Here is a 19,394-nt window from a genome sequence, read left to right as displayed (position 1 = left end):
TCGCCACGATGTTCGTCATGACCTCAAAAGTCATCAATCATACTGCATGATGGAAGAGTAGTTCTGTTTTGTCAGCATTAGTTGCCCTGACAAGGAGTTTGTATTCACCCATTTTATTGATGACACTCCTGAAATTACTGTAGACATAGAAGAGAACTATAGAAGAGACTAAGTACTCTTCTGTAGTTCACTACTCTGACACAACCCTTGAAATTATTTAGGGGCTTTTTTCTGTAGCTTTATCTACCTCTTCATTTGAAATGTTACCACCCTCAGATCGTCTTGCCAACATCAGTAGTTGCAGCAACAAACAAGAATTCTCTAGGTGTGTACAAGCATGCTTTGACTCATATTATCAGATAAATGCAGGTCTGTATTACGTAATTAGCAGTTTTTAGTTTTTAGAGTATCCTCTGTGATACTTGTGCACCACCATTGGGGTTTTTTTTTTTTTTTTTTGTGAAAATCTCAAACGAGAGGTTTTAGATACTATATTTCTTAGAAATGTGCATGGGTTGCAGGTTGAGAAAATGAAAGAAGATACATTTTTACATTAAACTTGAATTTCTGTAGATTGTAATTTTCAGGAAGTACATATGAGGGAAGGTTGTTCTAAAAAATGGAAGTTGAGTGAATAAATGAGGGGGAAAAAAGTTGGTTCTGTGAGTTCAAAGTTGGACAGTAAAAGGATGTTGACTGATTGCGGAACATGTTTGGACTGGTTTGGAAGAGAGGGTTGAAATTATAGAAGCCAGTTCAGAAGAACTGTACCCATAGGTGTATCTATGGAAAAGGCATTCAGCAGAAACTACATAGACAGAAAGTGGAGAGACTTTGTTAGAGATAAGTCATTAATTAACCTAGCTGCCCTCTTCTGAATGGAATCAAGAAGCCCAAGAGAGGTTTGCGGGCACTGCCCTCAGATGTGGGAATAATATTCAATGGAAAGGCAGAATTGCAATTTGTACAGAGTGGACAGCTGTTTGGAAGAAAAGTAATGCCGAGAGCAAAAGAGAAAACCAGTTTTTTTAAGAGTTAATAATGGCTGATAAGAATGAAAAAGCAACAACATCTGGGTGCAGTACGAAGACTATAAATGTAAGGAAAAGACTGGATTTGAAAATTAAATTAGACGTTTTGAAGTGAATCGATTCCCGTCAACGACAAGCGGATGCGTGTCATAATTTAGGACCTGCAAGTTTAACTGTAAGAACAATTCTTAAAAAATAAAGAATTAATTTTAGCAGTGGGAAAGATAGCTGTTCCACTGCAAGCAACTAGGGCTAGGCCGGCTATTAGGATTGAAATGGAAAGTTGTTAATTAATTTTATTGAAGATAATATCCAATGCAGAATTCAGTTAAGTTAAATATTATAAAAAATAAAAAGAGAGAGAGAGATTAGCCAGTAATATGATGATCTGAAGAAAACTCACCTAAAAAAAAAAAAAATGTGGAACCATTTAAAACTGGTTAAGGGCTGGTTGAATAGATTTAAAATCTAGGGAGAAGCCGCAAGTGCAGATCAAGAAGCCGAAACTTTCAAAAAAGAACTTAAAATTATTGAAGATTGGTATTATGTGTTATACTTCTCAACAAGTTTATAACATAGATGAAGCAGGACTTTTGTGGAAGCGAATGCCTAAAAGAAATTTCATATTGAAAGAAGAAAAAACATGCCAGGTTTCAAAGGAACGAAGGATCGGGTGACTTTATTGTTGGGTGGTAACGCTGCGGGGGATTTAAAATGAATACCCCTTTTAGTTTATTTAGAAGAGGGCCAAAGTTAAACCCAAAATCGACACATTTTTCATGATTAAATTCATCAATTAAATTAAATCAATTTAGATCAATTAAATTCATTTTTTTAATTGGAATTTTAAGTTTAATTTTGATATGTAAGTAGTTACCACATAATTGTATACGTATGTAATGCAGAATATTTTATATGTACAAATATTTGAATATTAAATATTTTGACCGACATTTGTGCATCTTTTCACTACCGTTTATTATTGATTAGGAAATATCCTATGGCATTGACTGCAACTTACAAATACATATGTTACCTTATGAGAATGCGGAGCTCGCTTAGCGCTGATTCACTTAGCGCTCTGTTTTCCGGAACGAATTATCAGCGTTAAGCGGGGGTCACCTGTATAGCGTACCGACTCCTTTCATTTTTAAAAATTAATCTTTGTAAAAGAATAAGAGAAGTTTACCACAATATGATACGTAAAACACTTCCATATGATACTCTCCAGAAATTGAAACGAAAACAATTTTAAAAAATCAAAAATCTTACATTACAATAAGAAATAATTAACAATAATTAAAAATTAATTTAACGAAAAAAATGCAAAACGATTTTCATTCCTCGTTTCGTTTTGCCTTTTTTGTTAAGGAAGGAAAATCATTTTGCATTTTTTTTCGTTAAATTAATTTTTAATTGTGTTCATTTGATTTTTAATTATTGTTAATTATTTCTTACTGTAATATAAGATTTTCGATTTTTTTTTTTTTTTTTTTTTTATTGTTTTCGTTTTAATTTCTGGAGAGTACCATATTGAAGTGTTCTATGTATCATATTGAGGTAAACTTCTCTTGTTCTTTTACAAATATTGACATCAACATAGAACATATTGAGCACTGTAGCTCTGGTGCATACTATTAAAAATTAATCAAATGATGCATATTAAAGTAGTCTGTGAAAATATGAATATACTTACTGCTACTCTAATTTTAAAAAAAATAAAAATAATAAAAAAAGCACCTCTCACATCAAACCAACTATAAGAAAAGCAAATATGGGACCATAACAAAAAAAAGTCCCTTCATTTTCATAATTTTGAATCTTTCACTCTGGAGATATTTCTTTAAGAACATTTATTGGTTTATGTATATACAGTCGAACTTGGTTATAAAGAGCATCAAGAGACCGACAAAATTTCCTCGTTATAACCATTACTCACTATATCAATGATGAGTTAAATCTACTTCCTATTTTTTTTAATTGACAATAACTTGATAAAAAGATAGATTCAAAAAACAAAAGAAATATTAGAGAGAGAAAAAATATTAATATATACCTACATATTATTTGTATTCAGTTTTTAAATCAATTTAGCCAACCGTTGTTACATACAAAATCATTGTGTCCAAATTGTTTAGCAAATTTTTCCACTTTAACTTCAAAATCAGACTGTCTATTGAAAATCCAGTACTTCTTTGTATAGTGCTCATTGAAGTTTGTAACCTTACACTTTCTAAATTTTTTTTTTTTCCCCTCTGTTATGTTCTTTTCCAGTTCTGTTATGTAAACATGTTTATTCTTCCACAATGTCGATATTGTTGAAGAGAACAAAGAAAACTTTTTTGCGAATTGAGATACACTTTCTGTTGTTAGTAGACATGTTTCTGAAGGAAGGGTTCATTTCTAACTTATTTTACTTTAAAATGACAGTGAAGTGATCTGCATACAAAGTTCTAAAGTGAGGGAGTCAGGGGACACATGGTCCCCTGCCCCCGACTCCCAATCTTGGCCACTAGGAGTTGCACCAGGAACAACTTTATTACCAGTGACACTTACTGGGGCTATCAGGCAAACCTGGGAGCCCCAAGATGTTTAGGGAAAGGAAGTGGGGATAAGAATGAGATAGCCAGGCGGGTAGGAACAGCAGTGCGTAGCACACGCTTCTTGATTAGACTGGGGTTCGAGCCTGCGACCACCAAATATGGAGGATGTGGAAAGGTCAGGGATGACCACCGCATATCCGCAGAGCAATATGGCCTTAGTTGCTAATGCTCCTAAAAACCAAATAACAACATAAGAACGAGAAGTATGGGGATTGGAAGGAAAGGAAAGGGAAAGTTGGATAGAAGATAAGGAGAAGACGAAATAGACATCCCCTGAAATAGATATTTGGTTTCTTTTTTTGGAGCATTAGCAACTAAGGCCATATTGCTCCGGGATATGCGGTGGTCATTCCCTGACCTTTCCGCATCCTCCGTATTTGGTAGTGATGGGCTCGAACCCCGGTCTAATCAAGAAGCGTGTGCTATGCACTGCTGCTCCTTCCCACCTGGCTACCTGAAATAGAAGAAAAAAGTTTACAATAGTTTATAGTAAACTATATTCTATTACATTTAAACTCTAATCTAAAGAAACTTAGACGTATATGAATAGAGCTGCAAAGCTAGCAACCAAACAGTATCAATGAAATTATATACAAGCTTAAAATTATACACCTCTAAAATTATATATGTCTACAACGTATATATACAGCAAGTAACATTAACTGCCATATGTCTCCAAAAGAAAAATATTCACAATAAATGTCAACAGCAAGAAAACAGTGTTTTTGACACTATCTTCTAGAACGAAGTTTCCTGAAAGTTAATACCTTTGGTCTTGTACATAGTCATTAAAATTCAATACTATAATGTATATCATTAACAGGACTTATTTTAACCTCTCTTACAAGATTTAATTTTTAACAACAATTCTTGCGAGCAACTTACAATAAAAGACTCAGTGAAACTCAGAACCAAGAAAACCTCATAAACTCTTTGGTGTAACACCTCATTAAGGATTAACATTTACAATGCATTTTTGTCTCCTATACACACTGTTAGCAAAATCAGAGAAATGCAATAAATTCTCCCTTGTTTCCACCACCCGTGGAAAATCAGTGTGACTATATACATTTGTCAAAATCTGAAGCTGATTTCTAACATCTAAATATTGGTTACATTCTAGGATTAAATGATCGACCATCTCAACAGCTGCACAAGGGCAGAGAGGTGATGTGGACATTCTAAGTGCATTTAATTTGGAGTTTATACTACCTTGACCTGTAATCATAAATGTGACACTTAAGCTGGGACAAAACCATTTTAACTGCTTAGCTTAGTGTATTCCAAGACATTAGGAATAAAACGGTATGTAACCTGCCAAAAGGGTAGCATTCCATTCCAATTGCCAGGTTCTCATAACCGCAGATCTTACTCTAGCAACATCCTCCTTTTCAGATAAATCCATGTTCAAAGCATAGTTACCAATATTAGCTGGTTCAATACTTTGAACAATATTATATCACCAAAGAAGGGATCCTTCTTCGGTGATATAATAGATACTGCAGTATTATTTCATAGTAAATAAGTATTCGACCATTCAGAACTTGCAGAGCAACAGTAGAAACAATTTTACACACTCCGAAGGTGGCAAGAAGGAAAAAATTCTGAGATTGGATAAGATAGTTTTTTCACCATGCTGTTAATCACCCTAAAGCCCCATGCACCTGCTGCATAGCATACATAGGCAAAAATAGACTTTTATAGTATAGCTTTAATGTACTTGATTTTATACCCCAAACGTTTTTACTAATTTTAAGTATTTTCCCTGTTAAAGCCGTAATCTTGTTCAAAATTACTTTACAAGAGAATGTGTAAATAGGGTAATGCAACAAACTGAACACCAGTGCACTATTCTATAGCCCCCGTCCCCAAAAGGGCAAGGTCCTAAGCCGGCCACTAAGTTGCCCTTTTCATTTTTGTCTATCTATTCAAGAATTGGGTTTATTCGACTACCCAAGCAATTAAAAATATTTGCATAGTTACCAAAATTTGTACATATATCCATGTAGTACACTCATTATAACAGTGAGTGATTGTATGGGAATATGCATAAATTAAAATCATTATGGCTTTTTGCTCGTTACAGCTGTGATTTTGTTATTTCCGTGTGCTTATCATAACCAAGTTCAACTGTATATATAAAGGCCATTGAATTAGTAATCAACATTTAGTGCAGCCTGAAACATACATTTTAGATGCACTAAAATCTAATTTTCATATTAATGTTCATTAATATGAAATACATAATATAATACATTTTTGTATTAAAAATAAACATTAAAGCAAAAATTAAGATGCATTAATACATGAAAATTATTTGTTAAATCTACTATAGTGTAGTTTTGAACGCAGTTAAGATTTTATTTTTATTTCTTACTTTATTTATAAGAAAGATTATATTATTATTACAGGTGACCCCCGCTTAACACTGATAATTCGTTCCCGAAAAACAGAGTGCTAAGCGAGTGGCGTGTTTCCGTAATGTAACATGTATTTGTGAATCGCGGTCTATGCCATAGGATATTTCCTAATCAATAATAAATGGTAGCGAAAACGCACAAATGTCAGTCAAAATATTTAATATTAAAAATTTGTACATATAAAATATTCTGCATTACATACATATATAATTATGTGGTAAGTAACTACATTACATATCAAAATTAAATTTAAAATGCTAATTAAAATCATGAATTTATTAATCCGATGGCCCTGGTCTGCCGAGTTTACGTAACTTTGGTCGATTTTGGGTTGTACTTTGGCCGTTTTCCTAGTAAACTAAAAGTTTTTTTTTTAAAAAATCCCCGCAGCGTTACCACCCAACAATAAAGAACCGATCCTTCGCCGTTTTGAAGCCTGGCATGTTTTTTTTTTTCTTCTTTCGATATGAAACTTCTTTTAGGCATTCGTTTCCAAAAAAGTCCTGTTTCATCTATGTTAAAAACTTGTTGAGAAGTTTAACACCACTCTTCAATAATTTTTAGAAGTTCTTCTTTGAACGTTTTGGCTCCTTTATCTGCACTAACGGCTTCTCCCTAGATTTTAAATCTATCTTACTAGCCCTTGCTAGCTTTAAATGGTTACACTTTTTTTTTTTTTTTTTTTAAGGTGAGCTTTCTTCAGATCATCATATAGGCTAATCGCTTTTTCTTTAATAATATTTAACTTAACAGAATTGTGCTTTGTATATTATCTTCAATAAAATTATTTAGAAGTCTCTTTCAATTATAATATCCGGCCTAGTTGCTTGCAGTGGAACAGCTGTCTTTCCCACTGCTAAAATTAATTCTATATTTTTATAATTGTTCTTACAGTTGAACCTGCCAGCCCTAAATTAATTGCACACATCCACTTGCCGTTGAAAGGATTGGCGCCTCCGTAGCCAGGTGGGCAGGAGCAACAGTGCGTAGCACACGCTTCTTGATTAGACCGGGGTTCGAGCCCGTGACCACCGCATATCCCCGGAGCAATATGGCCTTAGTTGCTAATGCTCCTAAAAACCAAATAACAAACTAACAAACAGCTGTTGAAAGGAATCGATTCGCTTCAAAAAATATTGTTAGTTGTTTGTTATTTGGTTTTTAGGAGCATTAGCAACTAAGGCCATATTGCTTCGGGATATGCGGTGGTCATTCCCTGACCTTTCCGCCTCCTCCGTATTTGGTGGTGACGGGCTCGAACCCCGGTCTAATCAAGAAGCGTGTGCTACGCACTGCTGCTCCTTCCCACCTGGCTATGGAGGCGCCTTCAAAAAATATAATTTAATTTTCAAATTCAGTATTTTTCTTACTTTAGTAGGTGTCGTACCGTGTCCAGACGTAGTTCCTTTTTAATTCTTATCTGCCATTATTAATCTTCGAAAATGTAACTACGTTGCATTAATTATGATACAATGTTCGAGTAAACTGTGCGTTGCAGATGATGTCTAATACTGTACTGAGTGATGACTAGACTTCGGATAAATTCATATAATGCAAATATTACAAGAAATATACTTGATCATTTTTTAAAATGTTCATCTCGGAACTACGTAACAAGGCACCATAGTGCAATTAAATTAGTGTGGGAGAAAATTTCACAAGTCAGCATGGGAAACTTTGCTGTTCATTTTCATGCTATTGACTACATCAGATGAAACGTTTTCGTTACACATGCCAAAAATTCAATCTGTGCACTGGTAAAAGAGCATTAGAGTGAGATATGGGTATAATATAAGAACAGCGTTATAGCGAATCAGTGTAGAGCGAACCGCATTATAACGAGGGCCTACTGTAGTTTATTTATAAGAAAGATTATAATATTATAATTGTATTTCTGTAATTATAAATACAATATGCTTTTGAAATTTTATTCTCTGTAAAAACATATCTGCTTCTGTAGTATGTTTTTTTTTTTTTTTTTTATTTGTATTAGTATCATTAAATTGACAGTGATGCAAGAAAACGCCGCTCTTCAATAATTTTTAGAAGTTCTTCTTTAAAAGTCTCGGCTCCTTTATCTGCACTTGCAGCTTCTCCCTAGATTTTAAATCTATCTTACCAGCAGTTACCAGCTTTAAATGGTTACACTTTTTTTTTTTTTTTTTTTTTAAGGTGAGCTTTCTTCAGATCGTCATATAGGCTAATCGCTTTTTCTTTTATAATATTTAACTTAATCGAATTGTGCATTGGATATTATCTTCAATAAAATTATTTAGAAGTCTCTCCATTTCAATTTATAATAGCCGGCCTAGTTGCTTGCATTGGAACAGTTATGTTTCCCGCTGCTAAAATAAATTTTTTATAATTGTTTTTGCAGTTGAACCTGCCAGTCCTAAATTATTGCACACATCCACTTGCCGTTGAAAGGAATCAATTCGCTTCAAAACATATAATTTAATTTTCATATTCAGTATTTTTCTTACTTTAGTAGGCCACTACTAAGGTAAGAAAATGTAACTGCATTGGTTGCATTAATTATGATACAATGTTCGAGTAAACTGTCCGTTACAGACGATGTCTAACACTGTACCGAGGGATGACTAGACTTCGGATAAATGCATATAACGCAAATATTGCAAGCAATATACTTGCTAATTTTTTAAAATATTGATCGTAACAAGTCAGTGTAATTAAATTACTGTGGGAGAAATTTCACTGAGCGTGGGAAAATTTCGCAAGTCAGCATGGGAAACTTTGCTATTCATTTTCAAGCTATCGACTACATCAGATGAAATATTTTCGTTAAACATGCCAAAAATTCAATCTGTACACGGGTAAAGGAGCGTTATAGTGAATTGTGACAGCGTTAGGAAGAGAGAGATATGGGTTATACTATAAAAACAGTGTTATAACGAGGACCTGCTGTATATGTCACTCACCTTTAAACAAATTCCAGAATAAAGTTTGGAGAAACTCTTAATAGTTGCTCTCCACATTTCTGAGGCCTCACATAAGTTTCGCAGGCTGCATATTTTTGTTTAATGTTAAATGGCCCTGTGTCCTCTAATTTCTCAGTGCTAGATTAGCAAAATCACAGATAAGATTTACAGTCAATGATGAAGTAAGATATTCCTTGAGAGTCTGTACTTTCACCCACTCCTTTGTTCCTGTAATGACTTTCCATTGACTGTAAATCTTATCTGTGGTTTTGCTAATCTAGCACAATGCAGTATGATTCAACAATCCCTTCTGCTTGAAAAGCTACAATTTCTCAAATATCCACCACCACTTTGTTAAATGCTGATCTGGCAGTTCTCCAGTGATTAGAAGAAAATATAGTTCATTTCCATCCAATAAAATCCAGTCCTATCTTTTATTACTTGCAAAAAAAAGGGTTTGCTAACTCTTTAAGGGTTTGCTCACATCTCCAACAACCCTCAGCTTTACAAATAAGGTTACATTTACCCTTATCTTACCTTTCTTGATATAAGCATGTCACAAATATTGCTTCCTCTGCATCAGAAATAGCAAGTTCATTCTTTCACTGTCAGCATGCTTTATTTCTGAAAAACTGCTGACTACAAATCTGCCCTGTCACGGACTATGCTTCCAACATTGGGTAGGAAAGGATACTCCACAGCAGGATGGATGTGTTTAAGAGGTATGAGAGATCAGAACTTCTTGTAAACCCCTAGACTGTATCTAAAATAGGACATTTGGATTAATTAATGATTCCTCACACATTCATTTTCTCCTGAATGCCTTTTCTCATGTAAAGTTTGGTGGCTGGTGTATTTGATGTCTCCATTACTTTGGAAGGAAAGATTTCCCATTTTAGGAATAGGTTGGATATGAGCAAATTTCCATGCAGAAACAAAATCACTACCAGAATAAGAGAGCATAAAAAGTGACACACAAAGCAATTGTTAACTGTGGTGCATGGGTTTTAAGGATAAATGAAGAAATGTCATCAGAGCCTGGAAACTTCTTGTTAGCAAGGTTGTTCACAATTCTAATGTTTTTTTTTTTTTTTTTTTTTGGAAGACCAGATGCACATTTGGTATGGTGGCTGGGTGAGAATAACCAAAAAACTATCAATTTCTATTGGGGGAAAATAAGATGCTAGTAAGTGAGCTCCGTCTTTAAATAAGGATCAATAGAACCAACAGAAGTGAAGTATAGATGGATGGAAGTTGTGGCCAGGAGACCAGAATGCTCAGCTACTATTTCAGCAAGAAGCAAGTTTTCTACTCCTTAAATTTTTCAAACTCAAGTTTAGATTTATCAGTAACTTATTTACAACAGTTTCACTCTTTAGTATAGACAGTTCTACTAAACAGTTTCACTCTTTAGTATAGACAGTTCTACTAAACAGTTTCACTCTTTAGTATAGACATGTGTATATCCTCATGTACAAGCTGTCTGATTTGAACTGTGCCAGGCATATATAGTCTACTGATTCTTTCTTCTCAAATATCCAAACAGATTCATATCCAGGATACTGCGATACATGTTTTGCATGATAAATTGATATGGTACTGCAGAATGATGTTATTTACTTGTTAAATATGCATCTGCATGTGCTGTGGCTTTGAATCAGGGATTTGGATATTTGTCTAGTTATGATATCACTAGCAGTATCAACAGTATTATATTTTTGAGTCAGTTTTAAATTGTTGGTTAATTTGCTTTTTATTAGGTAATAGAGGTATTTCAGTATTTTATATCCTTTACAAAATTTATTGGATTTATTTATTTTTTTTTTAATTTTTCTTTTTATAGTTTGATCCCAATGTGTTTAAAAAGAAAAGGCTTCTTGCTGCTCAAGCAAATGGTGAATTGATAGATGAGATTACTGTTCCCCAAGAAACCAGTCTAGAAATCATGGATCGATTGTGTAAATTCATATATGCAAAAGATAATACTGACCGAATACGTGCACAAGCAATGCTTTGTCATATATATCACCATTCCCTCCATGATAACTGGTTCGAAGCTAGGGATCTTATGCTTATGTCTCATTTACAAGATACTATCCAGCATTCTGATGTGCCCACCCAGGTAATTATTTCTGGTAATGCTAAAAGTAGATTTTTTTATTTAATGTTTATTTCTCAGTCAACAGAGTTACAATATTTTACATCTTTCAGATAATGTATAATAGAGCTTTGGTGCAACTTGGATTATGTGCTTTCCGTCATGGCAATATTAAAGATGCCCATAATGCCTTACTTGATATTCAGAGTGGAGGGAGGGCTAAAGAGTTACTGGCACAGGTAATTTTTAAAATTTATTGTTATTAGATCCATTTTACTTAGTATGTTCAAATGGCAGTTTGCCAGCCTATGTTAGTATAGGATGTCATTATGAAAGTTCTGTACAGTATATAAAGTTGTTCCATTCCAAACCTTCAGAAGCAGTCCCACATTGCGGCATCTACTTCAAACTTCGCTGCTAGAAGATACACCCCAGTAAGCAATATTCTCAACTTGCCTGTGCTAAACTGCAAAGGTAGTACAACTCTTTGCTTCACAGGACCTTTCTACTTCTCAGGTCAGGAGGCACTGTTTAGTGTCATGTTAGGTTTTCCAACTGAAACTGTACCATGCTCACCGAGGCTGTATGTTCTCTGTGATGTAGCACCTCACCACTTGTGATTCGTTTCAGGAGGTCCTGGTCAGTGGCAAACTTACCATATTCTATGCCCTAAGCAAGAGTATACTTTTAGGGGCCCATATGGTGTAGAATAATGATATATTCATCATATAGTTAATAGCTTATGATTTATATTTTATACAGCCATTTGAACAAAGTATAACTAAAGTTTCTTAATTAATATTAAAATATATTACAGGTAAATGTCTCAATGATAAGAGCATTAGTTCTATGTTCTAGCATTGCAATTAATGAAAAAAATTTTTGAAAAATGCATACCACATCTAAAGTGTGTGCACCATGACCTAAAGTATTCAGCCACCCCCTCTACAAATAGTCAGAAAATTCCATGCACATCAGTTCAGATATGCCAGTATAAATCTTGTATGTCTGCCTGTGCATAGCAGTACATTAAAAGCTAGAAGCCAGTATGAATTGTGAATTGGAACTTGCTGACATTCAGCGTAGGATAGTGGTTGGATACCAAATCAGTACTCGGAATTAAATTATCCATTGGGCATAGTGTCTGAAGCCTGTAAATTTTGCTAGGGCCCACAAAAAGTTCTAGGTCCAAAAAAAAAAATTAAAAAAATTAAATAAATAATTTAAATTACTCAAGAATGAGAAAATAAAACAGCTAAATTAAACTTAATAATTTGCTTTAATTGAATTACTTTACAAGCTTTTTTAAGATGTAAAACTATATTAATACCTCAGAAGGGGGAGAGAGGATCTGAATGGCCTCACAAACTGATAGAGTGTGTTCAGTGAACCACAGAGCAGGTCCAAGAGGCCACAGGGACGTACCTCAGCCATTTGTAGGGAGCTTCATAGCTGTAGGTTCAGTGGTAGGGCAGTTGTGCATAAACCCAATATCATAACTAATATAGCCGACCGGGTTAGCCGGGTGGGTAAAGTGCCTGCCTGGCAACCCAAAGGTCGCGGGTTCGATTCCTGCCTCGGGCTTGGATCAAAATACTGCAAAAAACCTTGGGAGGTGCATTATGGCCACAGAAGCCTATGCGCAAACAACTACCAAAAAAAATAATAATAATAAAAAAATAACTAATATAAAGCAGCATTTAGAGTGGTAGAAGGGTGACAAATGTTGCTACACAGTGTTTCATTGTTCCCATTGACACTTGGTAATGAAGATTGTCTGGCGATAACTTCCTGTCAGAGTGTATCCTCTCAACCATGATATTTGCTAAAATATTTGGATTGTTATCATTCATGGCATTCAAGGACTCTAGAACAGTGGCAGAAAGTGCTGTGGTGGTAGTGAATCTTACTACAAAATGTGTTCCAGTTTCATTCCAGTGGTTTGTTGAAGAGATTGTCTCAAGAGCACTTCCTTGTCTGAGAGTATCATCTTGACCATAAAGTTTGCAGAAGGAAGAGGCGTGAGTCATCAGTTGGTATGGAGCAGTGTCATATGGTTTGCACTTAACACCTTGGTAGTAGTGCCAGAATCCATGATGTCTGTGACCTTCATGGATATTTTGGGAAGTTGTGCACCACTAGGCAATTTCTATTGCAATACTAGAGAAATGGACTATGTCAGTAAAATGACACAAGTTGGACTGGTCAGCTCAGAGTCCAGATCTAAAAACCTGGTGAATGGTTGTGGGATGAATTGGAATGCCAAATTAAGAATATCTTCTTCCAAACCAGCTCTGCCACCTTCCCTGCAGGAGGAATTGAGGCAAATTGTGCTTAACACTTACCAGAAGTTAGTAAAAAGTATGCCCGGGATGGTTGAGGCTGTCATACAGGCCAGAGGTGGTACTATTATTATGTGTAGTGTCTCCCTTATCAGACACCTCCCATTAATGGACCCTCTCAATAGTGGACACTGCAGAGTTATAGTTTAGCAGACAGTGTTGACATGGCGCCTCCGTAGCCAGGTGGGAAGGAGCAGCAGTGCGTAGCACACGCTTCTTGATTAGACCGGGGTTCGAGCCCGTCACCACCAAATACGGAGGATGCGGAAAGGTCAAGGAATGACCACCGCATATTCCGGAGCAATATGGCCTTAGTTGCTAATGCTCCTAAAAACCAAACAAACAAACAAACAGTGTTGACAGAAATTACTTAAAAGTACTAATCTGAAAATCATAGAGTACAAAGGGTACTAGGAACGTTTTGCAATATGACGCAACAATGAATCACAGGAAGCTGCTTGTTGTTGCATGTTGAGACATGTTCATACGTGCATAGTAGCCGCCACGCCAAGTCGAAGCCGACCGGGCTAGCCGAGTGGGTAAAGTACCTGCCCGGCAACCCAAAGGTCGCGGGTTCGATTCCCGCCTCGGGCTTGGATCAAAGTAGTGCAAAAACCTTGGGAGGTGCAATATGGCCACAGAAGCCGATGCGCCAACAACTACCAAATCAAAAAAAAAAAAAAAAAACGCCAAGTCGATGGGCTCAGTTATTCATTAGTAGTGAGTGTAAAGTGCTTGCGATGGCATCGTGGTCACGAAATGAGATAAGGACAGTTTTCCGGTATAATTTCGTGCGTGATTTAACCATAGACCAGTGCTTAGAAGAAATGACTCTTGTGCTAGATGATGATTGTCCACATCGTACAACGATATTCAGGTGGTATAGAGAATTCCAAAGGGGAAATTTCACTCTGGAGGATTCTGAGAGGCCGGGAAGGCCACGAACATCAGTTACGGAGGAAAACGTTACTGCTGTGAGGAAAATGCTTGACGAAAACAGGCGAGTGACCTACCAACAGATAGAGGATACTTTGAGCCTAAATGCACCAGCAATTCGTTCAATTCTGCAAGATCATTTGCACGTGAAGAAACTTTGTTCTCTCTGGGTGCCGCATCAACTGACTGAAGAGCAGATGACACGACGTGTGACTTGGTGCCGGGAGATGTTAAAAAAGTTTGATAAGGGACAATCTCGGTATGTGAACAACATCGTGACAGGTGACGAGACTTGGCTGTACTATTACGATCTGCCGACCAAGGCTCAAAACAAAGTTTGGGTCTTTGATGATGACGACACACCCGTAATTGTCAGAAAATCCCGATCTGTAAAGAAGAAAATGATAGCTGTATTTTTCAAATCGAGTGGAATTGTGGAACGTGTCGTTTTGGACACGCAGAAGACAGTCACAGCTAAGTGGTATACTGAACAATGCCTGCCTAAAGTCATTGGATCTATGAAGAACCTGTGGCCAAAGTCAAGAATGGACACCTGGTACCTCCATCACGATAATGCTGCAGCTCACCGCGCCAAAGCCTGCACCGAATATTTGACCACGACAGGACTGAAACTTCTCGAGCACCCTCCCTACAGTCCAGACCTTGCTCCCTGCGACTTTGCACTGTTCCCGCATGTGAAAATGAAGCTAAAAGGGAGGCGGTTTTCCAGTGATGAGGACCTTCTACGGCTTGGGACAACGAGTGTGCTTTACTCCCTAGTGAAACTTGGCAGAACTGGTTTAAAGATTGGTTTCGGAGGATGGAGAGGTGTATTGAATGTAGAGGAAATTACTTTGAAACAATTAAATAAACAAAGCTGTATTGCAAAACTTTCCTAGTACCCTTTGTATGTGGATTCACATACAATGCTGTAAAGAGGCAAGATGTTCTAGAAATCTTTTTTTTTTTGGGGTAAAATTTAGTTGTAGTGTATTTATGTTCTCCATCTATTCTTAGCTAAAATGGGGGGGGGGGTGCAGTCTTTTTTTTTTTATCTTAGACAGACACAGATGGAGAGTTTGGATTTCGGGAAGTACCATGAACATAAAGTAAGTGTACAAAGGCTTTGCTTGAAAAATTTAAATGTTGGTAAGACATCTTATATGATATATTAAAAAAAAAAAAAAAAAACCTTAAAAATTGCCTTCACAGTGAGTTTAATTCTACAGGGATGGGATACACTTAAATAGAAAGGGTGCAAGCATATTTGCTAATGCTATTGAGGTAGTGTTAGGTTGATCGGAAAACTGCTAGCTTTGGGAGGGATTCACAGACTAAAACATTAACAGTAGCCACAGGCAGAGGCGAATGTGATTCTTGCACTGCTGCTATTGTAATGAGCAGCAGGCAAATATGGTCAGTTGCTGGGAGTCATCATGGAACAAGTTATGGGCTGTGTTAGGGTAACTAAGAGTAAGAACAGGTGCATGTATACTTGCATGTACACCAATTCTAGAAGTATAGTAAATAAATTTGATGAATTTGAAGTGCTGATCAAGACATCAAAGGCTAATATTGTTGGGATATCAGAGACATGGTGTCACACAGATATAAGCAGTGCAGAATTGGAATTTGGGGAGTACAATGTGTACAGAAAGGATAGAGACAGGGTAGGATGGGAGGAGGGGTTATGCTGTTACTTAAGAAACAAAATCTAAGGAAGTGCATTCAGTTGGGTGGACAGTGCAATGTTGAGTCTGTTTGGTGTGACATAAACACTGGAAAAGGGAAAATGAGAGTAGGAGTTTGTTATAGGCCTAATGACTCTGATGAGAACAAAAACCAGTTGTGCAGAGAAATAGAGTGGGCCAGTAAATCAGAATGTCTTGTAATGGGGATTTTAACTTTCCAGATATTTACTGGAACTTGTCGGTTGGTCACTCACACACTAGCAAGACTTTTTGTGGATTTATTGAAGGATTGTTTTCTACAGCAACATGTTCGGAGGGCAACCAGAGGGAGTAATAGTCTTGATCTGATCATCAACAGTAATTATTCATGCATTGAGGAACCACTAGATGACAGTGATCACAGTGTACTGATGTGGGATTTACTTAAAGATGTAACTACCATCAAGGATAAAGGGAAGGGAAGGGTTTTGTTTTTGTGACTACAGAGGTCTCAGACAGTTTTTAAATTCTATACAGTGGAATCAACTGATGTCTGATTCTGAAGTGGTGAATTCTGAATGGGAAGCCTTCAGGGACTTAATCATGGAGGCTACTAGGCTTTTCATACCAACTAAGAAATACTTTTCAAAGTTCAGGCCTAAATGGATGTCAGATGAATTAGTGAGACTCATGACAGAGAAGAAAAATGCATGGGATGCATATAAATTATCAGGCGACCTAGAAGCATATGGCAGATATAAGCTAGTCTGTAATCAAGTCACAAAGGAAGTTAGGCAGGCGAAGGCAGATTACAAGAAATCTTTGGCAAAGGATGCAAAGAAAAACAGCAAAGAGTTCTTTACTTATGTAAACTATAGAAGGAAGGGGATGAATCAGATTGGGCCACTTAACATAGATGGTTCAACTATTGATGATCATGCTCAGGTAGCTGATAAACTGAATGAGTATTTTGTATCTGTGTTCACACATGAGGAGTTATTCAAGGAGGGGAATGCCAGAAGTTTATCAGACTATAACAGGGGGGGGGGAGCTAAGTGATTTTGTAATAACGGAGAGTAAAGTGGGCGAGAAACTGTTGAAGTTAAACATAAACATAAAAATAGATTCCTGAGGCAGATGGATTCTATCCAGTTATATTTAAGGAGGCAGCAAGGGAAGTAAGCAAACCCTTAGCCATAATTATGAGAGCATCCTTAGAGTCAGAGGAGGTCCCCATGGACTGTATCCCCAAGAAAGCAAGCTCATACAGCATCAGCCAAAAAAAAAAAAAAAACCCTTCCCATTTCACCCATCTGGTCACTCCAAATGTTTGTCTAGTTCTGGGGATACATGCAAATGTATCCCCAGTTCACAAAGGGGGGGGGTGAAAAGGGTGACACAAATAATTATAGACCTGTTAGTTTAGCTTTTGTTCCAGGGAAAATAATGGAGTCACTGGTTAAAGAAGTGATACAGGATCACCTAGACAAGACTGCAGTAATAGTTGAGACACAGTATGGGTTTGTTAAAGGGAAGTCTTGTGTGACAAATTTGATTGGATACTGTGATGTAGTCACAAAGGAACTAGATGCAAAAAATAATTTTGATATCACATACTTGGAATCCAGGAAAGCTTTTGATACTGTTGCACATGGAAGACTGCTGTACAAATTGGAGCGGTATGACATTAAGGGCAAGTTGCTGCAATGGATAAAGAGATTGTTGAGTGGGAGATGGCAGTAATAAATGGATACTGGGGGGTAATTGTGCAGTCAAATATGAAGTTCTCTGAGCAGTGCAGATGGGCTGCCAGAGCAGGTCACGTAGTTTTGTCAATAATATATAGGATTGCTAGCAGAGACAAGGTGGTGATTATCCCTCTGTATAAGGCAATGGTCAGGCCACACTTTGAGTACTGCATGCAAGTCTGGAGGCCTCATTTTAGGAAGGATGTACAGTTGCTAGAATGAGTACAGAGAAGGGCAACAAAATTTGTGAGAGGAACAAAGCGGTACGCTTAAGAAGAAAGGCTTAGATTCTGTATGTTGCAGCATCTGGAGACTAGGCACTTGCAAGGTGATCTGATCGAGGTGTATAAGGCCTTGAATGGTTTTGAGCATGCTCATGCCGACGAGATACTTCCGCTTGCTCAGATTAAGAACCTTGAGGGGGCGTAGATTCAAATTGAGGAAAGACAGTTGTAGAATAGATGTGCGGAAGTTTGCCTTTAGCCAGCGGGTAGTTGATTGCTGGAACAGGCTTCCATCTGTTATTGTGGAAGTTGATAACTTAAATAAATTTAAGGCTGAACTAGACAAACATTTGGAGTGACCGGATGGGTGAAATGGGAAGGGGTTTTTTTTTTTTTTTTTGGCTGATGCTGTATGAGTTTGCTTTCTTGTATCATATGTCTGAACTAATGCTAATTTCAAACAAATAGAATTGCTAAAAGGTTAACATGCACCCCCTAACTTCATTTTATCAAACAGCAGTTTACATTAAACAACTTTACAACTGTTTTGCTTGAATATTGTCCCTAGAGACAGTGCCATCTACAAATCTGAAACAGATTGTTAGCGCAATCTTGTCTTTTGTATAAATGGCAGATTAACCTTTATAAGATGCCATTTTTTTGTAGTAGTATCATGCAAGCCACAAAAACAACTGGAGAGTATCATACGGAAGTGTTCCACGTATCATATCGAGTTAAACTTGTAATTGTGATTTTTTTTTTTTTTTTGGTACTCATGTATCTTAACTTCATACACTTGTAATTGTGATGGTATGAACCAGAGCTATAATGTTCAATAGATTCTACATTGATATCAATATTTGTAAAAGAATAAGAGAAGTTTACCTCAATATAATTCATAGAACATTTCCGTATGATACTCTCAAGAAATTAAAACACAAACAATTAAAAAAAATCGAAAATCTTACATTACAGTAAGAAATAATTAACAATAATTAAATCAAATGAACACAATTAAAAGTCTATTTAACGCAATTACAAAACGATTTTTTCCTGAGGCTGACAATGCTTTTCGACCATAAGTTGTGATCACAATAATGAAAATTACCGAATAGGGGTGAGCATGGAACTTAAATAGGGATTATTTGTCTTTGCGCATGTGCTTCAAGCACTAAGAGTCTGAGATTAGATATGGCCAGCGAATGTTAACAGAATTCTCATGTAATTTAATTTCGATGGTTTCTGCAATTAATAGTCTCGTATAATTACATTGGACACTAAGTAAGTATTTTGGCCTCGTTATAAAAAAGTGTTTTTCATTAACGTTTGCATTTCATTAATTGTTTGTGTTTTAATTTCTGGAGAGTATCATACGGAAGTGTT

At 36.4% G+C, this 19,394-nt stretch overlaps 1 protein-coding gene across 1 annotated transcript in view; it reads left to right on the top strand.

Annotated features, from left to right (window-relative positions):
* eIF3c (eukaryotic translation initiation factor 3 subunit c) overlaps positions 1 to 19,394 on the top strand; it is a 210,768-nt gene that overhangs the window by 118,202 nt on the left and 73,172 nt on the right. Inside the window, exons 13-14 of the mRNA XM_090369631.1 lie at positions 10,837 to 11,115; positions 11,205 to 11,330. Of these exons, the coding sequence (XP_090225757.1) occupies positions 10,837 to 11,115; positions 11,205 to 11,330 (405 nt within the window). The remainder of the gene's footprint in view (positions 1 to 10,836; positions 11,116 to 11,204; positions 11,331 to 19,394) is intronic.

Source organism: Mastigoproctus giganteus, chromosome 3 (genome assembly GCF_048544385.1).
Source record: "Mastigoproctus giganteus isolate SK-2022 chromosome 3, ASM4854438v1, whole genome shotgun sequence".
Lineage (NCBI taxonomy): Eukaryota > Metazoa > Arthropoda > Arachnida > Uropygi > Thelyphonidae > Mastigoproctus > Mastigoproctus giganteus.
The sequence above is the reverse complement of the archived record's forward strand: the minus strand, read 5'-3'. Positions and strand labels throughout refer to the sequence as shown.